The sequence below is a fragment of the Zea mays genome, chromosome 2 (genome assembly GCF_902167145.1).
Source record: "Zea mays cultivar B73 chromosome 2, Zm-B73-REFERENCE-NAM-5.0, whole genome shotgun sequence".
Taxonomy (NCBI): domain Eukaryota; kingdom Viridiplantae; phylum Streptophyta; class Magnoliopsida; order Poales; family Poaceae; genus Zea; species Zea mays.
The window spans coordinates 230,674,379-230,701,996 of NC_050097.1; the positions used below are offsets into that span (position 1 = coordinate 230,674,379).

General features: G+C 44.7%; 2 protein-coding genes across 8 annotated transcripts; one reads left to right on the forward strand and one right to left on the reverse strand.

Annotated features, from left to right (window-relative positions):
- Positions 1 to 11,118: 11,118 nt before the first annotated feature.
- On the forward strand, positions 11,119 to 16,740 carry LOC100383197 (uncharacterized). 7 transcript variants are annotated; one of them, XM_020547883.3, is made up of 3 exons: positions 11,119 to 15,218; positions 15,286 to 15,390; positions 15,526 to 16,740. In XM_020547883.3, the coding sequence occupies exon 1, from the start codon at positions 11,584 to 11,586 to the stop codon at positions 12,487 to 12,489; it is 906 nt and encodes a 301-aa protein (XP_020403472.1). In that variant the 5' UTR covers positions 11,119 to 11,583; the 3' UTR covers positions 12,490 to 15,218; positions 15,286 to 15,390; positions 15,526 to 16,740. The 7 variants fall into 7 exon arrangements, with proteins under 7 accessions (XP_020403472.1, XP_035820809.1, XP_020403469.1 ...); XM_035964916.1 differs by having other exon boundaries at positions 11,119 to 15,029; XM_020547880.3 differs by having other exon boundaries at positions 11,119 to 15,390.
- Positions 16,741 to 21,717: 4,977 nt separating this feature from the next.
- On the reverse strand, positions 21,718 to 23,699 carry LOC103649384 (probable protein S-acyltransferase 6). The gene is made up of 3 exons (XM_008673666.3): positions 23,467 to 23,699; positions 23,125 to 23,307; positions 21,718 to 23,023 (listed from the first exon to the last, which is right to left on the reverse strand). The coding sequence occupies exons 1-3, from the start codon at positions 23,584 to 23,586 to the stop codon at positions 21,959 to 21,961; spliced, it is 1,368 nt and encodes a 455-aa protein (XP_008671888.1). The 5' UTR covers positions 23,587 to 23,699; the 3' UTR covers positions 21,718 to 21,958.
- Positions 23,700 to 27,618: the final 3,919 nt, after the last annotated feature.

The following is a 27,618-nucleotide window of genomic DNA, read 5'->3' on the forward strand; positions in this document are numbered from 1 at the left end:
GAAGGCAAAAAAAAGTAATCATCTCTCAGGAAAGCACTCTGAACTGTTAGAAGAAACATCCTGCTCGGTAAATTCACGAATATGTGAAATGACAATAGCACCCGAATCAAAATGTCGAGCCTTGGTCTTATCCATTGTAAGTCGAGTTTTTTATTTATTTAAGAAACACTTCTATCCAAATGTGCAAAATGGAAATGAAATTCATTACACAGCATGCCTAAGGATCTGCTTGGACCAATGCACTTAAATTTAATCATCTACAGTTTAATCATAGGCCATCTAAACGGGTAAAATAGAAGGTGGACTACTATTTGGTTTAATCCAATTCAGTCCTTCACTCTTCCAGTTTAAGCTGCTGGGTATATCAAAAGTATTTGATAATAATAGCATATCTCTTCTATATATTCCTATAAAACATTAGTTTTCATCGTTTCTATAGTTTGTACCATCGTCGTGCGTCACACACAAAGCGCGTAAATCCATTTCTCTCACATTTGTCTCACGAACCAGTTTTCAGCATGGTAGCATAAATCTAATTTTCTCCCGTGTTAGATCTGTTCCTGTCTCCCTCGCCAACATTTTTGGGAAAAATCATTATAAAATCTCAACTAACCTATGCACTTCGGAACTAGATCCTCTTCTGTGCGTGAACAGGGCCCACGCACAGTGGTCCAACTGCCTTCCAAATCTCATTTGATCCCTACGCACCTCATTATATTCCCCACGGTAGAGCAGTCACACCTCCTCCACCGGCGGCATCATCCTCCCTACGCACGCAATCCCCCTCCGCTGCCCCCAACACGTGGAGCAAGAATACACCAAAGGCTATGAGCGCGAGGAGGGCGACAGAGATAAGGAGCAGCACGGTGAGCGCGACGGCGTACGGCGAGGTGCGACCGCTGCAAGTCGGGAAAACGCGCAGCGGGCAGATCTCCCGCATGAGTGGCCACGACGGCGACATGGGGCGGGTGGATTTTCTGCACGGGGGATGACAGGCGGGTGGGGGTGGAGAGGAAGGGAACGAAGCAGAATGGAGTGAGACGCAGACAGGTCACTTTTCTGGCCGCTCCCTCCGCGCTGGGTTCCAGTGGCTTCGTTTTCTTCGTGGCGAAGGGCAGGGTGGTACAGTCGTCCGTGCACAGTGGAAAAATGGAATTCCATCAGTAGCCTGTCGTTGACGGTCATGCAGCATCCATAGAGTCTGAGCAGGTTCCTGTGCACTGCCAAGCTGATCATCTCGAGTTCAATCTGAAACAATACTTCCCCACCTGCAGCATTACCATCTTCTAGCCTCTTAATGACTGACTACAATACTTCAATCTCGGAGCTGCCCCCGGTAAACGGCACCAAACCTACCTTTTCCTAATATGTTCTCGCTGCAAAAGTTTTCTGTTGCAGCCTGGAGCTCTCTGAATTGAAATCGCTTCATATTTCCGAGGTTGATGTTCTCCATGTGTTGGTCTGCAGTAGCCATTACAAGATTCACGACCAAGGTAGTACTGAGTTCATGAATTGATAGTAACTTAAGTATTTTATTTCTACTCCAAAGCACGAGTTTTTACCGTCGTGCCTCGCACGAAGCACGTAGGTTTGTTCCTCTCACCCTGTCTCACCTAACAAATAGAGAGGGATAATGATGCTAGCATCTGGGTAACCCTTATCTCGCCACCAGAGGCAAACTACGCTCGATCGCTTAGGGTTAGACCATAATCTAGCTATAAATACTGTGGAGTGGCTCTCGTGTCGCTATAAATCCCGCCATAAGAGCATCTCCAACAACGTGACCTATAAAAATGTCCTATAATTTGAAAATGAGTATATTTTATAGAATTTAGGGCACCAACAAAACACCCCGCTCCAACAGTAAAGCCCCAAATCTAGATTATAGAGCAGACCACTACGGTGTAGTATATTTGAGTCACTTGAGAGGGTGCCCTATAATTTTTTGACAAAATTTTATGAAATGGGGCACTGTTGGAGTAGTTTTTCCTGTGTAGAACCCTATATTTTAATTTGAGGCACCAGTTTGAGGCATTGTTGGAGATGCTCTAATCTAGCCTGGCATCACATGCTCCATCTCCAATCTCCCTTTTTCTTGCTCCAAGAGGTCCATGTCCTGCCCTATGCTAGCCCAGTAAGAGTTCAGGTCTTACTTGGTCATCTGGCTACCAACTAAATCTTAAGTTGCTGGGTCTGTGTCAGAAGTATTTGTTTATTCATGTCTAGGAGTTATTATTCCAACATGCGGCGACAATAGATATCTGATAAGCTTAATTGTTCTCAAGATTAAATTGGCTAGTTGGTGAAATGTGAAGACATTCATCGTTTTGAAGGTATAATATGTGGGCGTTGACTAGATCTGTTCCGCTTTCCTCAATTCTAAGATGGAATGCTACCAATTCCAGTTCCAGTTCCCCCTTCTACAGCACCCCATCTAATATTCATATTCTAGAAGGAATTCCGAAGGTAGAGTAAGAAAAATTGACCTTGATCCATTTGACTAATTGATTTTGATGTTTGATGATCAATATAACCTATGAACTAATGTGTTTGCAAGTGTTTATGTATAGTTCACAGGATGCGAAGTAGACTTGAACTAAAACATTGAGGAAGCAACACCTCGAAAAAGACACTAGAAAACCCACAGAAGATCTTCAAGTATCTAGCACATATCCAAGACACAAGCCTAGAAGAGCCCAAAAAATGAAGAAGTGGGCTGCTTTTGGGTGCATTGGACCGATCTGGTGGTGCGCCGGACCAGTTTCCTAGAGAGCACTTTTCGGGCACTTGGCCTACAGGCACATAGAACGTCGGGTCCAATGCACCGAACCTCGACCAACAGTCGACAACGGCTAGTCCAACAGTCACCTGGTCACCGAACCTCGACCAACAGTCGACAACGGCTAGTCCAACAGTCACCTGGTCACCGAACCTTGGATCCGTTGCACCAGACCTCTGCTATAGTGCAGAGAATCTGCCAGGAGACCAACAACTAGCTGATGTGGAGGGCACCGGACCTCGGTCCGATGCAACACAGAGAAGTCTGCTTTGTCCAACAACCATTTGAAGTGGGGCACTATATATACCCCCTCCTAGTAGCCATTTGAAGGTGTGGAGAGCTGAACGACATTGCTAGTGAGTTGATACACATGTCCATTGCTCCATACACCCAAGTGCTTAATAGAATCACTCGATGATTAGCATAGGTGCTTTGTGAAGTGTTTAGATTAGTTAGACCACTATTGTGCTTGCTCTAGGTTTAGTCCTAGTTGATTGAGTGAGGTGAGAACAACCCACAAATTAACCCCCTTAGCTCTTGCGTGAGCAGTTATAATTGTACCGAGTGGGGCGACGTCTTGCGAGACCGCACCAACCTCGATTGTGGTGTGGCCGCCATCGTGTACCTGAGGGAGCGAGGCCCACGACATTTTGGCCGGAAGCTCGATAGTGAAGACGGTGGAGAGCGTTCGAGAGGAGGCTGGAAGCGAAGCATCACTTGCACGTGGAGAAGGTGCATGGCTCTCTACGGATTTACAGACCGGGCGCTTGGCCGTCACGTGGGCTTCCCTTTGTGTAGGGCCACCAACAAGGATTAGTTAGAACCTTGCATGGTTCTAGATACTTCGGTCGCATCAATGGAAGTTTGCATCTCTTCCTTTGTCTTTAAGCTTCCACATTTATTGTTTACTTAAGTTGCAATCTTTACCATTGTTAGTTTAGAATATAGGCTAGTTGATAGGATTGGAACTTAGGTTGATAAACTAGGTGCTCCGACGTCGTCGAATGGGAGGTCGCCTGCGACATTGACAATTCTGCAACGTTGTTTCCCTATTGGTTCCTGGTGAGTACAGACCACTTCTGCCGGCGGTCCATTGTTCCTATCAACAAATTCATTGAGTATTTTTCCACTTCTGTGAGTACAAACCACATCGCGTGTGCATCCTCATTGAGTATTTTCTAGGAGGAGCAGGGCTTCCATTGCCAAGCTTTCTTTACCTTACATCATCACCGACCGTTAACAGATTCATTGTCTCCTTGCCTTGAGCATCAAAGTGAGTACCAATTCTTCAATAACAGTCTAAATTAATATTCCAATTTTTTTTCCAGGGGATATCCAATTTCTCTAGTCTGTACTAACTGTGTCATTTTATCTATGTTGTTTGTGCTAACACTAGAATAGAGACAAAGGTGGCTGGGAGAAGCATGGATTGTTTTGAACATGATAGCCTAAGGCATTCATATGCTAAAAAGAAGCTTTCACCAAAGAAAAAGAAACATGTGAACCTGTAATTCAGTTTGTGAATATGTGAACCTGTAATTCAGTTTCAGATGACAATTTCTGTTTGAACATGTGAACTTGTCAAACTAGTTGTGAACATGTGAACTGGTTCTCAAACTGGTTGTGAACTTGTCAATCTGTTTGTGAACCTGTGAAATGGTTGATTTTGTCTCAAACTGGTTGTAAATTGAAACCGTTAACTAGATGTTTGTTTCAAACTGGTTGTGAACTAGATGTATGTTTAATCTAGTTTTAACCTTTCAACTGAAACTAAAACTATGAACTAAAAGGGAAATGACCTTAACCATTTTCTCTAATTGATTTTGGTGCTTGATGGGAACTGACACGCGGCGACGCTGTCAGGTGGACCCAAACCCTCGGGGAGTAGGAGAGAGCTTAGATGCACAATAAAACAAACTACGGGAAATTGTAGCTTCTTGTTATGCGTGTCCCACCCCACTACAGGTCGGGGGTATTTATAGGCCTTTTCTGGGGTAGGTGGTCCAAAGTATGACCCTACCCTGGCTACCAACTATATTCGAGGGATATCTCGTGTAACGGAGTAATTACAGTGTTGCCCGTACAGTAATCCACGCACACCAGACAACACACCCGCACGCTACGCTATCTTCTAGTGCACCAGGGGAGTACTGGGTCGACCTGTAGCCTCCGCCCTAAGAGCTTTTGCGTCAACGCTCTCCTAGGTCGCGACTGGCCAGACGAGTCTTTTAGTCGATGTGGAGGCGAAGGCATCGACTAGCAACGACTTGTTGCGGTTGCCCGCCGGATCGAATACCCCTCTACTTGTGATCATGCGTATAGTTAATACAAGATAAAAAGTATGGTCTTCGCTCTATGATCGAGGCTGTGTTCGGTCTTCGTCTGCTCGACCATCCTAAGGCCTCTGTATGACGTAGTCCCTGCGTTGAATTCTATCGGTAGAAGGACGCCTTTGCTAATGGCCCCTTCGCTCATGGATCTGTGAAAGCTGTTATGACAAAAACATTTCTTTGTCCGGTTGATTAAGGATGAATTAGTTATTTATTTAGAATATCGTTATCACCAGATTTATATTAATCAACATATAACCTAGTTTTAGTATTTAATCACCTAAATCTTCCGAAAACTATACTTTTTTAACCGTAACTCCGATTTTAGTGGTTCTTGAACCTACGATCTCATTGCGATGCATAGAGTATTCTTACGCTATTTGTTCATATGCTTCAGTGTGATGTTACCATATCCATTATTTGCTTGATTGTATGTATTGCTACGCATAGAAGCGAGGTGACGAGAAATCGGATGACCAATTTGGTGAAGCACTTGGATATCACAAGTATAAGGCAAGTTGTGTCCTTGATCACCCTTCTTTACCTAATAATGTTCTTGTTAATCATTGTGACATGCTTAGGTTAATTTGATGGGACCTAATAGGGTACCCTAGCTTTAATTACCCCACACCTTGCAAACAAATGAACTATTGGGTAGATTGGCTATGCACTACCTGGTTTTGGGATTAATGTTATATCTGAATTATGATCATGTTCCATTGTTACTATTGGTTAAATTATTGTTCATGATAAGATTATTGTGTTAATTGGAACATGGAGCTTTACTTGAGTTAACAGCGCTATCACAAGGGTGGAATGGGACGCCCTTGGCTGACTAATTAGGAAAGCTAGTGGAGGACTACCTTAGCCAAAAGGGGCAAAGCCAATAGAGGAGTTCCTGATGTAGGGAGGTTGTCGGGTCGATCATGTTGCGATGGCTTTTTAGACGAGGGATTTCTATATCGCTCTTCTCACAAAACTGTAGCGGGTTTTCTAAAGCTAGTAAAACTTTGTAAAGGCCTCGTAGTGGATCATTAGCCATTCACCTCGGGAGCATCTAAGGGCCATGCAAACCTTGGCTAGATGGGATACACGACTTGTGGGTAAATGGTGCAACCACTATAGAGTGTAAAACTGGTATATCAGTCGTGCTCACGGTCAAGAGCGACTCAGGACTCTCGCATGATTAATTTATAGAATTAAATTTAATCTGTCATTTGCATTGCATTGTGGGATTTATTGTTAATTGTGATCTCTTATTTAATTGGGATGGTATCTACTTAAACTTAGTAACTGCGAATAAAAATTTGACCTACCTGTTTGTTGGGGACTTGTTCTCAAATGCTGAGTTAAGAACAAGGCAACACAAAAAATGTTAAACGTTAAAGTCCTTCGTCCTTCAAAGCATTATTTCCCTTGAGATATAATGATTTTCGGACGAAGGTTATGAAGGACATACCTTCATCAGAGCAACACATAATAATGAAGAGAGAATCATATGAAATATAAAAGATAACATGAACAATTATGTATTATTATTATCTCATTTCTATTTTATTACTATGGAAAAATAGAAATAATATCAAATTACAAATGTACCTTCGACTCGAAAGAAGGTAAGAGTACAAGCGTGACGCAAAAGCAAATGCCCAGTCAGCGTGAACAGTACGGGAACACTGTTCATCTATTTATAGGCACGGGACGCAGCCCATGTAAAATTACATTCATGCCCTTTACATTTGCTAATAACTCTATAGTAATCCATCGAGGTCCAAATAGCCTTTTCCCTTTTAAGTCGGTTCCCTTTTCCGCTATCATGTCGAAGGTCCCCTGCGTACAACTTCGGCTCTGCGCCAACCTTCGTATTCCTCATACTTCTTCACATTGCGGTTCTTATCCGAGTTCGAAGGTACCTGTTTATGTATTATACTCCAGAAACATTGTTAAATCATGTTTTTGAGGACCTTCGGAAGACGAAGGCCCCCAACACTGTTAAAAGCAATGCTCAGCCTTAACCCTTCTCTTTGATAAGCCTTACACTTCACATGAGCCGCCACCGTAAGTGAGCTCATGCACATTATTCCCCATAACTTGTTGAGCGATGAACGTATGTGAGCTCATCCTTGTTGTACTCACACCCCCAAGTGAAGAACAAGTATCGCCAAGATGAGGAGCATGAAGTATGTCACAATGAGTTTGTAGAGGTCTAGGCCGTCGTCTCCCAGTCAATTATGGTTGTGAAGGATCGTTGTCTTCGTATGATGTAATTATTTAGCTATTTTGTACAGAACTCCTATTATATAGTAAAGGTGTGACATTCGTTTCTGTACCATGAGTCATCATATGTGTGAGACTTGATCCAAGCACACATTTGATTCACGCCCGGGTTTGCCCTCAAATCCGGGTGTGACAAAAAGTCCAAGAACCATGACTTAGACTAGTTGGATTGTCACTACATATGTTTGTATAAGTTATAGAAACATCCTCAAAGTCAGTCAAAAAATATTTGGACATAGGAGGAAAATTTGGGTTTCTACCAGAAGCACCAGGCCGGTCCAAGGGCACATCGGACTGTCAGAGTAGAAGGGCCTGTCTTGGCAATTTCGCAATTGGTACATCGGACCGCTCCATTGGCCATCTGGATCGGTTATGCAGAGAGCGTGTAAATCAGCGTTGTTGGAGATAGGGCACTAGACCGGTCTGGTATAGCATCAGACCGTATGATAGCCCCCAACGGTCAGCTAACAAGAACAGAACGGTCACCTGCAATACACTATTCAGGGTCCAGTGGCACACCGGACCGGTGCTGTTTAGGGTCCGGTGCACCACTGCGCAGACAACCTTTTGCCAAATAACTCCAACGACTCTTTTGGTGGTTGAGGCATATAAATATCCCCAACTAGCAGATTGACGATACAAGACTCACTCCAACCTACTACACATTAAGTGCAACATCTCCAAGCATCCAAAGCCAATCCCACACCACATTTGATCAATTTGTGTTTGAGAGACATAGTGGCATGCGTAATTGAGAGTTGTGAGTTCTTGTTTTCTTGATTCGAGTTTTCATTCTCACTCCTTTCCTTATTCTCTTGATTGTGAAGCGAGGCAAGATAACCTGTTCTTTGTGTGGAGATACTTGTGGAACTTGGTGTCTTTGAGATAGTGAAAAAAACTCATGTGGTCTCCATGACCGTGTGAGAGAGGGAAAGGGTTGAAAGAGACCTGTCCTTTGTGGACTCCTCAACAGGGACGTAAAATCTTTGGAGTTGAACCTCAAGAAACGAATTTCGCTTATCACTATCGTCTTGAGCTGGTTGTACATAGCTTGTGGCTCCTCTCCTTTGTTGATGGAATGACCATGAAGTCATTAAACTCATCGTAAGGTCACTTGTCTTCGTAATCCTACTCAAGCGCAATTGATTTGTGAAAATCTTAGGTACGAAGAGATGTCTCCCGAGGAGGTGATTGGAAATTTTATGATCTTGAGCTTATGGTTAAAGACTCCAAACACATCAAAAACTTATAGCAAGGAACCACCTCTACAGGCGAGCCACAACCTATTGCATTCAAGGCAACGGAAGAAAAGGAGGAAACTACACCAAACAAGGGGCTTCAAATAGACACCTCCAAGCTTGACAATGAGGAGATGGCCCGCATTATAAAAAGCTTCCGACAAATCCTCAAGCAATGGAAGGAGAAGGACTACAAACACCATTCCAAGAGGGTTTGATATCAGTGTGGTAATTCCAGTCACTATATTGCTAAATGTCCATATGATAGTGATAGTGATATGGACGAGGACAAGAAGAGAAAGAACAAAATGGAGAAGAAAATGTACTACCACAAGAAGAAGGGCTGCAATGTGCATTTTGGGAGGGAATGGAACTCCAACGAAAGCTCCACCGACTCCTAAGATGAGGACGCCACCAACATTGCTGTCAACAAGGGTCTTCTTTTCCTCAACATCATCCACAAGTGTCTCATGGCCAAGGAGCGCAAAAAGAAGGTACAATCTATAACCACCCCCAATTACACTACTTCCGATGATGAGGGTGATTCTAGTGATAATGAACAAAACCTATCTTTGCTCTTTAAAGGCCTTAGCTTCAAGATAGTTGATAAAATAAATGAATTAGTAAAATTCATTAACGAGATGAATGAACTGTTGGAAAGCCAAGAGGATATACTCGTTAGGGAAAATGAGAAATTTGTGAAGCTAAAAGATGCTTTAGTTCATGAGAAGGAAAAATGCAAAAATTTGACTGATGAGCTAAAAACTTCCAATGATTCAATTTCATGTCTTAAATCTGAGAATGTTAATTTGGTTGTTAAGATTGAGGAATTGAATGCTTGCCATGCCTCTACATATATCGTTGAACATGTTTTTATTTGCACTAGATGTAGAGATGTTAATATTGATGCTATTGATGATCACCTTGCTTTAATTAAGAATTAAAATGATCACATATCAAAACTAGTTGTTAAACTTGCTGAGTATGGGTTAGAGAATGAAAATGTTAAATTTTCTTATATCATGCTCTATAATGGGCGATGCCCTGACATTAAGGATGGTGTTGGCTTCCAACCTAGGGGCAAGGACAACACTAAAATTAATGCCTAAGGAAAGAAAGATCCTCAATCTGTTAAGGACAAGGCTCTAATTGTTAGAGATGATAGTGCTTACATTGTTTATCCTAAGAACTATCATGCTCAACATGCTAAACATGCTCATGTTCATGATACTGATCATCATCATGCTTATATTTATGGAAATGAAGCATCTAGTTCTAGGTATACTACTTCACATGCTAAAACTACTAAAATGCCTAAAAAGATGGTTGATGCATCAATTGAGCCCAAATTGTCTTTTAAGACATTTGATGTATCTTATGTTCTTACTAGCAAATCTGGCAAAGAGTAGTTGTCAAATATGTTGGAGGCAGGCACAAGAGTCCAAGAACTTGTGTCTAGGTACCCAAGGTGCTTGTTTCTAATGTGAAAGGACCCAAGACCGTTTGGGTACCTACGAACAAGGCCTAAATCTATGTTGTAGGTTTATGCATCCGGTGGAATAAGTTGGATAATAGATAGCGGATGCACTAACCATATGATTGGGGAGAAGAAGATGTTCTCCTCATATGAGAAAAATGATGATCCCCAAAAGGCAATCACATTCGAGGATGGGAATCAAGGTCTGCTAAGAGGTCTAGGTAAAATTGCTATATCTCTTGACCATTCTATTTCAAATGTATTCCTTGTAGATGCTTTAGATTACAATCTGCTTTCTGCTTCTCAATAATGTCATATGGGCTACAATTTTCTATTTACAAATGTTGGTGTTACCGTTTTTAGAAGAAGTGATGATTCAGTTGCTTTTAAGGGAGTCTCAAAAGGTCAATTATATGTAGTTGATTTCACAAATGAAAATGTTGAACTTGACACTTGCTTAATTGCTAAAACCAATATGGGTTGGCTCTGGCATCACCGAGTTGTCCAAATGAAGGAAGAAGCCGGCAACATATTAATTTATGTTGTCTTGGTTTTGACATCCCGAAGGATTCAAAAGCAAAAGCCCAACACGCCTTTTCACCCCCTTTAGGCGATTTTTATGAACTACATATCAACTAAAACTGTGAACTCAAACTGAAACTTGGGACATAAGCTCGGGACAGAAACTTGTGAACTTGGGACAAAAACTAGGGACTGAAACTTGTGAACTTGAGACAGAAACTGAAACTCGGCATGGTTCTCGACTTCTCGTAAACCGAAATTGAAAATGTACCTTTCAATACTCGACATGGAACATAATCACAGGTTCAGTAACTGAGCACCTTATGCTAGACAGGGGCCGACGTCGTGGGCGACACTCACCAGACCTACGTCTATACTGTGATGATTTTTGTGTGTCCGTGTTGAAGACGGAGAGACGAAGAAGATACTAAGCAAGACGGCGTCAAGAGACGGAGAGGGTATTTTCCACTTGTCAGATGTCTAAAGAACTCGGTGGGGGCGTTTTAACAAACAAACACTACCAGAGCGACCCAATTTTACAATGGCTACGAGTGGCTGCCTATTTTGAATAACGTCAACTACGAGTGACCTAATTTGCTAAATTCCTCACGGCGTTGAAGGTCATGTGTTGGCTATGAGCGTGCTAGGCCTTGCTAATGTGTAATATAAATCTCTTTTGATGTAGAAAAGCATGATCGTTAAATGGACTAAACAAAATTAGAAAACGGAACGTTAATTTTCAAGTCCTTTTTATCGTTAGTGTGTGCTTCAACCGGGTCTATGGCGGGACGACCGAATACCGGCGGCAACCGGTGTCCCTCTCCGTCCTCCTCGCGTGCACGGCTGACCGCGCTCTCCCTCCTCCGCTCTGCCGCACTTCTCGCCGCCCTACCCTGCTAAAAAATTCAGGCATCGATCGCTCGTCCTCCTCGGGACCTCGGCCTGCTCCAACTGACCCTAATGGCGGAGGCGCTGCTTCTCGCGTGCCACCTCGCCCTCTCTTTCTCCCTCCTCGCCGCCTCCCTCTCCCACCTCATCGTGGCCGCCGTCTCCCACCGCTCGCCCTCCTCCCTCCACCACCACCTCATCCGCCTGCTCCGCCACCCGCTCATCCGCCTCCTCCCGCCGCTCCTCGCGCTCCCCTTCGCCTTCCTCCCGCTCGCCTCCACGCCCCTACTGCCGCTTCTCCTCCTCCCTCCACTGCTCCCGCTCCTCCCGCTCCCCTTCCTCCCTCCCCACCTCCCGCTCCTCCGCCCGCTCCTCCTCACCCTGCCGCTCCTCCTGCTCGCCCGCGCGGCAGACCTCCTCGCCGCCTCGTTCCCTGACTCGGACCTCCAGGCGCACGCGCTCGCCGTCGCGCGCCTCCTCCTCCTCGCCGCGGCGGCGGCCTCTCTCGTCTCGTCGCTCTGCGCCTCCGCGCCGAGGGGCACGACGGCGGCCGGCGCCCACTTCGTCGCCGAGGCGGGGCTCGCCTGCGCGGGCGCCGTGGGCGGGCTCTGGGCGGCGCAGAGCGGGCTCAATCTTTACGTCGACGCGTGCGTGCCCACGGGGTGCCACCGCCTCCTCGACACCGGCAGCACCGCAGCGCCCGCCACGCGGTGCGACGTCGACGAGGCTAGGCTCAGGGCCGTCGCTGTCATGGATCTCGCCCTGTCCGTGCACTGCGTCATCGTGACTGCCATCGTGGCGGGGGTGCTCCTCGGGGTGGCGAGGTGGTTTGGGGTTGACAGCAGCGCTGGTACGGGGAGGAGGCATAATGGATCCTCCTATGATGCATTGCCCACAGTGGCATCTGCTGGGACAATGGTGGAGATGGAGCATTTGCAGGGGAAGGGTGTTGTTGGCAAGATGGTGGCGCAGGAGTGAAATATGTGCAATGTATTGGATTAACTAGGTACATTTCAAATGACTCGAGTATATGCCAGAGATGTGAACCCCTGAAATGGGTGGGGGGATTTGGCCGGTCCAAATGGTGGCAGAATTTGTTCTGTGGAATGCTGATCATTAGTTGCAATGAGAGTATACTAGTCACTGCTGCTGCAGATGAATTGCATTGTTCATTGGCTGTTGGTGCCCAATCTATGTCTGGACCATTGTTGTTGGTGGCCGGCTGCACTGATCTGAATGCTTTATTTATGTCCATGATTTGATATTTGGTAGTTTTGTCTACTTCAGGGGAATTTAATTTGCATTGTTTTTTGTTTATTACTTGATCCTTAGTTGTAGTTGTTCATTTGTAGCACTTGTGAAGCAGCATACATATTCACATAGTACCATTTAGGGATTTATTAGCTGTATTTGTTCGCCTGTGCTGACTTGTCCTTGAGCAAATCAGTCTTGCATATTCTTTCGTGAAAAACTTGAACAATTGGTACTTAGTTTTAGAAGACATATTGAGGGAAGCTGAAGGAATTGCACAAATGACCTAACGATGATGATAGTTCCATAAATCAGATGTTATATAAGTCTAAGTGGTGTAACAGATGAACGATGAAGCCAGAAGTTGGAGAATGTAGAATTCCTTTGAAGTTTGCACCACGAGATTATTTAGAATCAGAACCTCAGGCTGTTGGGACTCCTCTTTTAGGTTTTCATCTCATGATTTGTTAAATTTTATATCATTACTTCTCAGTTATTTGATTAAAACGTGAAAAAGTGGTTATCCAACATACTGAAGCTAATTTGGAATGGTTGACAAGAACCATACTCAGTTTCATTTTGATTCACTGAATCTTATTGAGACTAATCCCAACTAGTTCAAAGGAGTATATCTGCAGTCTGCTAGTAGTAGGTTTGTAATGATGTGTCAATATCAAACTTAAATGCTACTAAATGATGACCATATTCTTCCTTCGTGGAGTTAGCCAAATGATTTTTTGCTTTTACATTTATCCTTGAATTTTGCAAATGAATTTTACTGTTTTTATCTTTATGCCTTTTATTTTGTTAACAATCATTATATGACTGAATTAGATAGCCAAGAGCGGCAAACCTGTGCTGTTTTATTCCTGAAATATTTTATGGTTTTGGCCAAGCTGTTCTTCTTCTGCTCATTAAATGATAAAGCAAATCCAAGTAATGATGTGTTCTCAGGTCACTGTGCTGCCAAATATTATTCGGTAGCTGCAATAATCTTCTATTGACAGTTCGAATAAAATCGTCTATTGACTTATCAGTGATATGCTGGGCAGCAAAAGGTGTCCTCTAGAGATTCTGACATTGACAATTAACTACTTGTCATACCAACTGTGATCCATATTTACACCTTTGTGAATCTTTCTCTTAGTGCTTCTTTAGAGAAAAGAGATTTGGCTACTCCTTAAACCAAAGGTCACTTAGGGAATCTATATTCTATATCTCTGTCCAATAGGTGATTCTTGACAATTTTCATTAGTCTGTCTGTGGGTGAATACTTCTGGATTATGGTCGAACTTATGCAGATGCGACAACTGAACTTCCTATTTCAGAACATCTTCAACTGCATATGAATATCTGCTATGTGATTTCTCCTTGTGCTTGTCATTTTGTGTAGTGAGTGAGATTTAGATACTAAAGATAGTTCCTTGCCCAGACCATTTGATATGGCTATCCAAGTATGCTACTTTGATCAGGGCAGCACATCCACTCCTTCGCAATTTGATTAATTTATGGAAGCGCTTGCATGCTTTATGTGTAAAATTTGACTCATCTTCAAAGAGGCTGGTAAACCTTGTGATGCGGCTAAACTGTTAAATCTACCCAACTTATCAAGAACTTCTGCTGGCACGTACTATATTTTTTCTTATACATAGGTGTCAAGACTTTGAATAACTGGTGAACATCATGTATACAGGAGTGACCATTTAGCTTTCTCTTGATGCAAAGCTAGTTTATTTGTTGTAGCTTTGTGATACTAGGTGATGAAGCATGAAAGATGGTGGTTAAATAGCAAATGGGAATCGAACATAGCCATGAGTTGGACCAATTGATAGGCACAGTCAGATACCATTGGACAAAAGCTATCCTAAAAAAGATAGTTCCACTCGGTAAAGTATCTGGTTTCTTTCTAGGTGGTTGAGCCTACGTTTTATCTTACCTATCTTTAATCCAATAGCACCTTATTGTTTGAATTGTACCTCAGTTGTTGCCTGTCTTGGTCAGATTAGTTTAATAGTATGTGTCAACTGTATCATGCGAATATAATAGCTTCTGAACACTATATAAATGTTCACCAAGGTCTTTCAATCCCTTGCGCCTACATCTCCAATGTTGTCTGCACTAGAAACCTAGAGCTAAGAGTGACAATGGCATGGCTCTCTTGGTCCCTCTCTCCCTTGAAGGCTCTCTCTGGTAAATATGGTTGCCTTTCACAATGAACTTCCATCAGATCTTTGTGAGAGAGCCTTCAGGAGGGGGGGGGGATCCAGGTGAGCCATAGTGCCTGACTGCCTGTGCCCAGCAGCCAAGATGTGTACTGTTTAGCCATTTTGTGTATTTGATTAATTGTTTGTTTCTATGAGAACTTGGTTAATCATGTGTTGTATTGATTGTTCACAAATGAAATTAGCTTTTCTCAATCAGCATCGGTCACCGGATGTATGAGAAATGGATAGCGGGTGGGTTATGTATTCTTATGTTTACAAGTAAGTGGGCGGTACTGATCATCTATTCACTTGTATCCAGGTAAGGAAAAGAGCGCTCTAAGGAAAATAGGGGGTAAGTTGCCAAGTTTTTCTTGGAGCTCTCAGGGTCTCACCACAACTGAGAGGTGCACGTGCACAAGAAAAGGTAACTATAATTATCACGGTAAAGATCTAACAATTTGAATAGGCTTTATTAGCATTAAGCACAAGAAATTCCTTAAAAGAACATCTTGCATGACTGACCTGGCATAATACCAGCAACCAAATTGTTCTTTTGTAGGAGCTGGATGAGTTTTCTGGGTCTTGGATTACAGAAATGGATGAGATGTTCTCCTTGTCTTGGGCTTCAAACCATTCCTAAGTAAAAATATTTTGACGGGGCGTTTGGATCCCTTCATTTTAGAGAAATTTGAATTCACTCAATAAAGTAACTTATTTAGTTTGGAATTTGACATTCCACCACTTTCCAAAGTTCACATATAAGCCTATCTCAAATTAATGAGGTGGAGGATGAGAAATGATTTTATGCATTAGTAGAATTTGTTTCTACTCCGTAACTTACATGACACTCTTCATCTCACTCATCTATAGTAAAAATGTAGCACATAAATATCTCCGTCATCTTGCTACTAATAGTATATAAATATATTTTGCATAAAACTGAATTAGCTTAATTGATATATGCCTAAATTACTATTATTAGAATGGAATTCAATTCCAACGATCCAAACGGGGCGTGAGTGTAATTCTTTTTAACGCTATTTTCCCTGGGAATTGTCTTTTGTTATCTGAGTTGTACAGAGCTGACATTTTCCTGCTCTTTCTGGAATAGATCCGTATGGTTTCTTTCACTTGGTGGCCCTCATGTTAGATTTTATCTCAGCTTGTTCGGGGCTCAAAGCCGATGTTGGTGGCCCTCATGTTAGGTTTTATTCATTAGCAACACTTGGATATGACTTTATGGGTGATTGCTAAACCGCCAGTTTATCAGATTGCCGGACCTGTTGTTGATTGTGTTAGAATACCCGTTTATGGCTGATTTGGTGATTAGGGATCCCCTCCTACGTCGTGCCAGCCACGCCTCCGGCTTTGCCCCAGCTCCTGCCCCCGGGGACTCCCACCTTGACGACTTGGTCCCCGCTGGCTGGCGGCTGGGACAACGCTTCCCTCGCCGCCGTCTTCAGCACCATGACGATGACCCTTCATTCCACCGATGGGGTGATCGACTCTGGTTCCATTTAGGGTTTTGGGTTTTTCCCGTGTAATTATTATCTCACCCCTCTGTAGTGGGTCTGACCCAGTTTACTCAAGTCTATTAATACATCACCTAAACTCTGTTAGGGTTAGGGTTTTCAATAGATTGAGCAGTCAGATACCAACCAGAACTGAAGTCGATTAATCTACTCCTTGTTTTGTGCTACTTGTTTCCAGTCGAAAGGTCTGGTTTATTTGTTGTCAATTGTCATTCTTGTTAATTACGAAGTGAATTTGTCCATACTTTTCCCCCATAAACTTAGGTTTTATGTCGCTTTTTTTTAAAAAAAATACGAGTGAGTTATCCATGTATTTCTACCGACTTAAGTTTTATGGTTAGCGCATGCTTGCAGGCTGCAGCTCAACGAACAGTTGCATCGTTAGAGCTGGTTTAGTAAATCGTTTGGTAAAATAAACTTTGCGTATAGAAATCATTAAAAAAATTTACAGAACCACATGCAAAACCTACCTAAAATGAGATAAAGCTGGTTGAAATTAGTATTTTTAGCTTCATCCTACCTCAAATCACTGTACGAGCATGATTGCATGATTTAGAGTTACTTTGGAAATTTAAATTCACTTCGGAATTGTACCATCATGTTTGAGCATTTTTTTTAAAACACCACTTGCAATACATATGTTTACAACCATAGGATCAATCAGTGACATGTGGCGTACCATTTGAAAGAAATGAGTCCATCTCATTCTAAACTGCTTTGTTCTAATCATCTGCGTCTGAGATGTAAATGCTTCTGTCATGATAGTAGAAGTGCCGTCCACATGGTACACAATGAAATATCACCAAAGAACTTTTCAACCATTTGTCTCTTGCTCTTTCGGGGAGCATCATTATCATCCTCCTCTAGGATAATTTCATGTGGCTGTTCGAAATTCTTAACAGTTGTATTATGTACACGCGTTATCTGAGAAGAGTATCTAGAATTGCTATGAAAGTCTTTCAAAGGAAATATATGTTTAAAGAAAGTAGCATCACATGATTCAATAAGGGGTGTTTGGTTTGAGAAATCACTCCATCCAAAATGAGGTGGTGTATCATGAATCCATTCCTCAAATTTGGTGGGATGACCCCATTCCTAATGTTAGTACCAACTAACTAACTATGAGGAATGCGGTGGTGATGGATCAACTCATTCCATTCCACAAATCAAACAAAAAAGTTAAGAGTGAGAAGATATGGACTAGCTTATTTCTCAAACCAAACACCTTATAATAATATCGATATACACATCAGGAAATTTAGATTTAAATGTATAAGTTATGTTATAGGAACCATATCCTAGAAAAACACAATCCATTGTCCTTGGTCCAAGCCATGATTTTTATTAATTTGTACATTGACTTTCGCCAAGCATCCCTATGTGTGCAATTGCAAGTATGTGTAAGTATGAAAGTGGTGGTTTTCTCCCAACCCACTTATCATATGGGGTTATCTTCTTTGCCCGTAGGAATTCTATTCAGAACATGACACGAAGTGAGAACCGTCTCCCCCACCATGCCATAGATAAACCTCATGTGTCTAACATGGCATTCACCTAGTTAGTAAAGTACGGGTTTTCCTCAACAATCCCGTTTGATTTGGGTGAATAGAGAGGTGTCCACTCGTGAATAATGCCATGTTTTGCACAGAAATCATGAAAGACTTTTAAAAAAATATTCACCACCACGATCTGATCTAAGACGTTTGAACTTTCTTTCTAGTTGTTTTTCAACTTCAACCTTATATATTTTAAAGTAGTCTAATGCTTCATCTTTAGTTTTTAGCAAGTATACATAGCAAAATTTAGACGCATCATCAATCAATGTCATGAAGTATCTCTTTCCACCTTTTGTCAATACACCATTCATCTCACAAAGATCAGAATGTATTAGTTCTAGAGGTGCCACGTGTCTCTTAGTAGCCTTGTGATGCTTTTGAGGTTGCATTGACTCCACACAACTATGGAACTTAGAACCTTTTATAATAGTGAAATTCGGAATTAAACTCATGGTTGAAAGTCGTAGAACCAAAATTAATAGGAAACAAACGAGAATGCCAAATACTTGCAAAATTATCAACATTAGAGCAAATATGGTTCATAGACTTATTATCAAAATCTAACAAAGAAAAGCAGAACAAGCCTTCGCACTCAACCTTTACTAATAAATTGTCCTTACTTAGACACGACTACTTTATTGGACTCCAAAACTACCTTGAACACATCTCTACATAGAAGGAAACCACTAATGATATTCTTGTTCATAGAAGGGACATGTTGCATGATCTTTCCCAAAGTAAACTTTAGATACACCATGCTACTGCAATGAACAGAGGAATCCCCACTAGGATGGAGGAATCACAAGCGACCAAATAAGAAGAGAACATTAATGTCACAAACATGAACACTAGCACCAATTAATCCACCAAATGGTTATGAAAAAACTGAGAAGACAAAAGGTAGATTACCATACCCTTTGCCTTGATTGTTAGTGATCACTGTGCTGACATTTCCCTTTTTCCACAATGATCCGCTTGATCTAGATAGTTCTTGGAAAAATTGCCCATCACACCACATATGAAACATGTCAACTCAACCTTGTTCTTCATCTTGAAGTTGGTAGTTTCCTTGGGATTGTTTAGCTTTGGCTTCCTGTCGTGGTCTCAAAAATTGGGAGACAATAAGATTTGTGTTCGGTGGGGGAAGCTAGCGCGGACTCACTCCGAAAGGTAAATCACTTCGACGCAAACGATAAACTTGGGACACGGGGTTTATACTGGTCCAGGTTTGCACCCTACTCCATTGTAGTGTTGATCGTTGTATCCAAAGAAGAAAGAGGGCCTAGCTTTTTATAGTTCATGGGTAGGATCTTACAGGGGTGACTTGCTCTTTACTTGGTATGAGGTTGATTCGTTGCCTTGGCTTGTCGTAGTGCTCCTCATGATGTGTTGTCCATAGGGTCGTGTTTAACCGTACTCCTGGTATGGCGCATTGTCTCTCTTGTTTGTCATATGGGTCCTTATAGCGAGTCCTCCGCTAACATCTTTTGTAGTGGTGCGTGGCGGACCCCATGGGTCAACATGGTGCAACCGTGAGTAGCGTGGCTTCATCCATCGTCGTGGTCCTGTGTCACTTACTGAGATGCGTATGCATACACCGGTATGGGGTATTTGTTACATCTTTTCCGGTAGGCCGGTCAATGTAGAGACTCTGATGCTAAGATTCCTTCGACTAGGAATCTGGGATTGGCTGGCCCCACTCGCAAGTGGGGTTTGCCTGAGACAGCATGCAGCGACATGTCGTCTGACGTTCGTCGGGGACCTTTCGATGTTGTACCCGAGGTCCATGCGTAGTTTGGTGACGACCCGTCTTCTCTCGCTGACATGGGCTCACATAATTGGGTCGGCCGTCCCTTACGCTAGTCAGACTAGTGCGGGACTCGGTTGCTCGCCCCTTTGAAAAGGTTGCTCGATAGGGACCTGGTCATCTGCTCCACCTCGTGAGGCTTCTCGGTCAGTACTTGGTCACCCGCTCTGCCTCACAAGGTTGCTCTACAGGGACTTGGTCGTCCACTCTGCCTCGCAAGGTTGCTCGGCAGGGACTTGGTCGCCCGTTTTCGAATAGTCTTCTTGGGCTTTCTTTGGGCACCTTGTTCCTGGGTGCCCAATACTTCCCTTTGCCCTTCTTTTGGTTCTTCTGCACCATGTTGGCGTTGGATTAGCTCTCGACTCCTTTAGAACTCATGTCCTTAGTCCGAGCTTTCTCCTCAATATCAAGAAATGCTATCAATTTTTAATGGATATCTCTTATGATTAGAAGTGGCGAAGTTCCTCTATGAAGAAGGTAACTTTACAATAATGAATCGATCAGAAGACTAATCTTAAGGAGATTGAGTTCCTTTGTAATGCATTGTATTTTATGAGCTTGCTCTACAACAGAGTGATTATCAGACATCTTATAATCATGAAAGTTCTCTATTATAAATATATCACTCCCATCACCCGATACACCATACTTAGTAGTAAGTGCATCACACAGCTCATTCATGTTTGTGTAATGCATATTCATATCAAACATTTGGTCAATAAGAATGTTAAGAACTGCTCCCCTGAAGATAATATTGACGTTGACGTATTTCTTCTCCTCTTTAGGAGTCATTACACAACCATGTTTGCCTTTACTAGTATGGAACACATTCATATCGGTAAGCTAGAGTATAACCCTGACTTGCCACATTTTGAAGTGCACACCAGAGAATTTTTTGTCATCAGTGCCTCAGTGAAACATGCCATAGTTAAACCAAAAAGTAGTCTAAAATAAGGTTTTTGGATTGATGAGAAATTAGAGTTTTTATAGATTAAATTCTGAATATAAATTATGAATAACATTAGCATGCATTTCTCTACCAGACTATAGTAAGCAGTACACAGAATAAATTTATAACAACAGATAAACTAAAGTATGAGATTAGACAGAGTGCACATGTTGTTTGAACATACTAAATGAAGGTTGTTGAAGCGGCAAGGACGACGTCGGCGGCAGTCGGCGAGAAGAGCGCAAGCAGTCATGTGAAGACGGTATTTATAAATCTTATTCGCCCTCTCTCGGTGTAGTATCTCGAAGGCGATATATTCTGAAGACCTGCTCTCCCGATTGCAGATTCACATCGACGCTTAGGATGAAGAAAACCACATCATGAAGCAGAGACAAAACCTAACCTGTGTATGGTACATCTTTGGCTGCGACTATTAAACACAATTTATAGAGTTGTCGCCTCCACGTCCTCCAGTAGTGAATCGTGTCATGATCTGATCGTGATCTGATAAAGACTAACATCTAAATCACCAAAAATAAAAATAAAAATAAAAACAAAAATAACAAAATAAAGTTGCATCCCTATAAGGCGATGAACCGGTTTTTAGCAGACCATTCACGCGTGTGTCCTTCGCTCTAGCCCATTCCCGATCAGGTGACCTATAAACTAGTCTAGCTAGGTCCACTTAAATTAGTAATGTGGGATTATTGTTTCCACCATCCCCTTGTCATACACGAGGCTTTGAGATTTTCTAGGATTTAATTGATTTTCTCTATTGGACTAATAATCCCACAAAATCTAACTATAGAACCATATTATATATGTATACCAACATGGGACTAGACACCAATTCATGTGCATAGGCAGCCTGCTATGTATATGCATATGTGTATAATACTGCTATATATATACATGAATCCTTGAACTACAGGGTACCATGCACCGGAAGTAGAATGGCATCCCATTTCCAGACATATACGAGGAGAACGAAGCTGATGCTACGACTTACACTTACGTACGACACATCACGCAAAATTGCACACGCACAAATCACATTCTCGATCGAGCTGAGAGACTGAGAACACGGCAGCATCTGCTTCTTCTCGACCCGTCCCCTCGTTCCCCTGCGTGCATGCGCTCGATCACATTCACACCATCCCGAACTCCCTCCCGCGCGTGCGGCCGGCGCCGCGGCCGTAGTGCATGTGCATGGTGGCCCCGAGCTCCGCCGTCACGGCGTCCGCTTCGTCCTCCGCCTGCTTCTTGCCCTCCCTGGCATGGCCGCCACCGCCAACGCCGAAGATGGAGTGCCGCGGCTGCTGGTGCGACGATACTCGGTCGAGCCCGCCGCCGGCGCCGTAGATGTCGCCGAAGTCGGAGGACGAGGCGACGCTGGCGGCGGAGTAGTTGCGGTCGAAGCTGGCCTTGGCCATATCGAAGCTGAGGCCGCTGGCCCTGGTGTAGAAACTGATCCGGGACTCGGACGCCAGCGGGCCGAGGTAATAGAGCGCGGCGGCGTCCGGGTCGGCGGGGGACACCCTGGCCCGGAAGTCGTTCCGGGACGGCGGGACCGGCGAGCAGAAGATCTCGGCCACGTTACTGCCGGCGCCGCGGTTGAACGGGTTGGCCTTGCGCTCGTACCGGTACCGGAAGTTCTCGTACGTGGTCTGGTTGGTGCACACGAGGTAGGAGTGGAACGCCGTGAGCCCGCCCACGAACCACGCCGTCACGAACGTGTAGGCGATGAGGCAGCCGGAGACGGGCGACTCGGCCACGGCGCGGCCGATGCCGACGCCGCCGCGCCGCCGGGAGGTGAGCAGCAGGTCCACCCAGCAGAAGCCGAACACGTAGAGGCACAGGAACGTGGTGGACGCGATGAAGAGGAAGAAGAAGCGGTAGTTCCGGCGCCCGATGCACTGCCCCACCCAGGGGCAGTGGTGGTCGAAGCGCTCCACGCAGTTGTTGCACACGGAGCAGTGCGAGCAGCGCGGCGGCCGGTACAGCATGCACGTGTGGCAGTACTTCACCTTCACCGCCACGCCGTTCACGTACACGTCCCGCGTCGGGGGCAGCGACCACGACGCGCCCGTCGCGGGGGAGCCGGAGCTCATCTCCGTCGTCGTCGTCGCGAAGGAGTCGGGCTCAGGCGGCCGGGCGTTCCGGGGGATGATCCCGGGGTCCCGCCCCGACGTCAGCACCAGCACCACCACGTCCTGCACACGCAGCATATATATATATAATCATCGGTGAATCAATGGTCATGCATGCCGCTGACTGATTGACGGTACGTGATGCATGTGCGTCACGGACTCACGAATACGCCGACGGCCACGGCCGTCACCGGGACGGCGGCGCCGAGGGGTTTTCCGATGACCTCGGCGAGCCGGAACGAGACGAAGGCGACGAACAGCGCGAGCGGCGTCATGATGAGCGCCACCGTGAGCACGATGGAGCTCGCGTCCGGGCCGAAGATGAGCCGCCCGCCGCAGAGGAATCTCTGCCGCCACACCAGCACCACGCGCGTCTCAGACAACCACACATCAGGATCGGCCACGAGGGAATCCTCGATCGCCATTGCTAGTTACTACTAGCTAGCAACGATCGCGGTAGCTAGCTTCTAATCATACCCATATCATCATTTAATTAACGTACGTACATTCTTTCCTCTCCAGACTTGGTAGACGCGGTGGGTGGCGACGGCGGCGGACGTGACGCTGGAGGTATGGGAGAGGTAGCTGCGGGGGAGAGGGCTCTTGAACAGCAGCCTCCCCTTCATCGTCTCCGGCCGTGGGCCGCCGCGTCGTCACCGGTACCTCACCCGCATGGGCCTGCCCTGCAGAGAGCGGCCGGGACGGGGAGGAGGGAGGTGGAAGCTCTCGTCGTTTTCCCGTTTCGGACATCATTATGCTATCCATAGGAAGGAGAAGCTACAGCCTACAGCGCATCCTGGTTGTTATTGGGGTGCAAAGAATGGATCGGATCGGAGGAGGGGAATCACCACGCCTAAACATAGCACGCGCATCACACAGCTACAAAATAACACATGTATAATGCACTTCTCCAATATTTTAGATGCATAAGTAAAGACAATATTCTTATATAATCACCTAGTATAATTAAATTGTTATCTTTTTATTTATTATTTATCTTTACGTTATAAAGTATTACCTCCGTTTACGAATATTGTCACCGGCTATTATTTTTTTGAATTAAAACACGATAAATAAAAAAGAATGGAGGAAGTACTATTTATTATCCTTGTCTGTATATAAAAGTAATTGTTAATTGTAATTGATTTAGAAGGCTGTCATTGTTTCGAGAAGACCCTGCATTACCTTAAGGAAATCTGCACCAAGATATTGTTGCTCAAGTATGTGAGCTTAAGGCTGTCCGTACTCGAGCACGGGAGGGTGAGGAAATATGGTTGGAATCACGTTGCACCGGTCGACTGAAAAGATAACACTATAAGGATACCTTCAGCCGCCTCCCTATCCTGCTATCTATTTCAAAGTCCACTTTATAAACAATTTAGTATATAGTGTGAAACAATATTTTACGTGTCCATATACACACTACACGTACACGGACCGCTCGAGATGACCTAACCTACGGTTGGCTAGGAAATTAGGAATAACCCTACATACAGCGCGCCATTCTGTGCAACTGGATAGGGTAGCAGCGAGCCTCGGGGGCGGGGCCAAAGGCGGGGGCCAGAGGCGGGTGCCGTCGGTAGGTAGTTGGATGTGGATAGGAGAGTTGAAAATAAATAATAGAATGTGTGGTAGTTGATATACTGCCAAAGATTGTGTGATAAGACAGAGAGGATGAAATATTGCTTTTAGATAAAAGTTTAGATTGTACTAGAGAAATCAATAACCTCCATGAGCTGTACTAGACATCCGGAAGACCAACAATGTGTGCGACTGCAAAGCTCAAGTGCCTATTGGTTTGGCAAGCAATGCCACGACACTACCGGAATCCGAGGCTTCGCCGAGTGTTGTATTCTTTGCCGAGTGCCTTTTGTCGGGCACTCGGCAAAGAAGACTTTACCGAGTGTCGCACTCGGTAAAGTTAGGCTCTCGGCAAAGAGACCCTTTGCCGAGTGCTAAACACTCGGCACAGGTAGGCACTCGGCAAAGACAATCATGTGTCTACACATAGTGTCTCACAACTTTCTCCAAACATTCTAAAATTTTTATCACAGCCTATACATATGATATCATGACACGTGGACAAGTTTCATGATTTTCTGACTTTGTGTGTGTTTTATACAATTTTTAAACATGTGGATGCCAAGTTCACGGCCATGTTTAGTGAGCATGTTGCTCGAAGTTTCCGGTACGCTTCTGCAATCGGTCGTAACTTATGCTAAGTAACATGAATATCATTTTTTCATGCACGGTTTTCCAAGTTTCGAGTGACCTGCAGTTCAAATTTGAATTTTCCGAAGAAATTCAAATAAACGAACTAAATCTACTAACTATGGAAACTATGTTATAATTGTCCACAAATGATACATGTAGGTCTACATAGTGTAGGAACATACCACAAAAAGTTTGGGAGACAAAATTTAAAAAATTTAAATGTATTTTGCCGAGTGTTAAATTTTGACACTCGGTAAAGATAGCTTTGCCGAGTGTCAGTCGGTTGACACTCGGCAAAGAACATAGAAAAACTCTTTGCCGAGTGCCTGTCAGGTGACACTCGGCAAAGTCGCCTTTGTCGAGTGCCCGCGATCTGGCACTCGGCAAAACGTATTTTAAAATTAAAAAAAAATCTTTGCCGAGTGCCAGATCGCGGGCACTCGGCAAAGCGGCGAAATAAACGCCCCGCGCGCCTTCTCCTTTCTCCTTCCTCTCCTCTCACTCTTCTCTGTCACCGCCTCGCCGTGCGCCGCCGACGTCGCCCGCCGACGCCGCCGCCGTGCGCCCCTCTCCCGCCGTGCGCCGCCCCTCCCCCGCCGTGCGCCGCCCCTCGCCCGCCGCCGTGCGCCGCCCCTCGCCGCGCCCCTCGCCAAAGCCGCCCGCCCGCCGACGCCGCCGCGCCCCTCTCCCTCTCCCTCGCCCGCCCACCCTCCGACACCGCCGCTGCGCCCCGTCACCGCCACCGCCGCGACCCGGCCTCAACCGTCGTCCCCACGCCTCGCCCTCAACCGCCGTCGCGCCCGGCACCACGCCGCCGGTAAATCATTTTTTATTTTTGTTGAGCATATGATTGATAATGTGATGGTTAGTTAGAGCTATATTATATCTAACCATTCTGTACTTAGAATTTCCATTGTTTCTAGTAGATTAAAAAAAGAATGCCAAACTCTAAAACATGCATAGATTGAATATATATATATATATGTGATTGCTGGCCATCGTGCCGTTGAATTATGCGTGGAAGACAGCCATCGTGCTGATAGTTTTATTTGCAGGATTTCGAAACCTCCCCGTGCAGGGGAGGTGCTGCCGAAATTTTCTGTTGCTAGGCTTCTGTTAGGGGATGGAGGACCGTGAGTGGATGTACACGGGCCGTAGAGGAAGGAACGATGTCACCACTGAATGGATTAGAAAGACCGATGATTTCGTGGAACGGGCATATGGCGAAGCTGCTAAAGGAGCGAGTCTAGTCCCATGCCCGTGCAACAAATGTGACAACCGGAAAAGAAAACCAAAGAAGACCATGGTAGAACATATTTGGAAGAATGGATTTACGTCGGGCTATACTCGGTGGATATTTCATGGTGAAGCGCATCGTACGAGAGAGGAGGTGCTGAGACAACGTGTCGAGGATTATGACGCGGATGCGGGGGTAGCAGATATGTTGAACGACTATCAGGAGGCACAGTACACGGGAGGATGTATGGATGACGAGCCAGAGCCGACTGCAAAGGCGTTCTACGACATGTTCGACGCGGCACAGAAGCCCCTTCACGGCCAGACAAAGGTTTCTCAACTGGATGCCATTGGGCGTGTAATGGCGTTCAAGTCGCAGTACAACATGAGTAGAGACGCATTCGATGGCTTGTTGACGGTTATTGGGAGTCTGCTTCCGGATGATCACGTTCTGCCAAAGAGCATGTACGAGGCACAGAAACTACTTCGTGCACTCAAGATGACGTATGAGCAGATTCATGCTTGTCCGAAGGGCTGCGTGCTATTTAGGAAAGAATACGCGGAGGCAAAGTACTGTCCCAAGTGTAATTCGTCTAGGTTTATGGAGGTAGACTCTGGTGATGGACAAAAGAGGCAGCTCGACATCCCCTTGACAATCCTACGACACCTTCCGTTCGTACCGAGGATCCAGCGTCTGTACATGACAGAGGAATCCGCGAAACAGATGACTTGGCACAAAAATGGAAAACGATACAATCCTGACAAGATGGTGCACGCATCAGATGGTGAAGCATGGAAACACTTTGATGACATTCACCGTGAGAAAGCCGAAGAGGCTCGTAATGTACGTGTTGCGTTGGCCACAGATGGGTTCAATCCCTATGGAATGAGCGCTGCCCCGTACACATGTTGGCCCGTGTTTGTTATCCCAATCAATCTCCCCCCTGGTGTGTGCTTTCAAAGGCAGAATATATTCGTGTCGTTGATAATTCCCGGACACCCGGGGAACAAAATGGGCGTGTACATGGAGCCTTTGATCGATGAATTGGTACGTGCCTGGGAGGAAGGGGTATGGACGTTTGACCGAGCTACGAAGACAAACTTCAGAATGCATATTTGGTACCAGTACTCCATGCATGACTTACCGGCCTATGGGCTATTCTGTGCCTGGTGTGTTCACGGTAAGTTCCCATGCCCAGTTTGCAAGG

Coding starts and splice junctions, on each gene's coding strand:
- LOC100383197 (XM_020547880.3), top strand. CDS start 11,584: ATGGCGGAGGCGCTGCTTCTCGCGTGCCACCTCGCCCTCTCTTTCTCC.
- LOC103649384 (XM_008673666.3), bottom strand. CDS start 23,586: ATGAAGGGGAGGCTGCTGTTCAAGAGCCCTCTCCCCCGCAGCTACCTC. Junction 23,308..23,466: donor AAGTCTGGAGAGGAAAGAAT/GTACGTACGTTA, acceptor GTGTGGCGGCAG/AGATTCCTCTGCGGCGGGCG. Junction 23,024..23,124: donor CCGTGGCCGTCGGCGTATTC/GTGAGTCCGTGA, acceptor CTGCGTGTGCAG/GACGTGGTGGTGCTGGTGCT.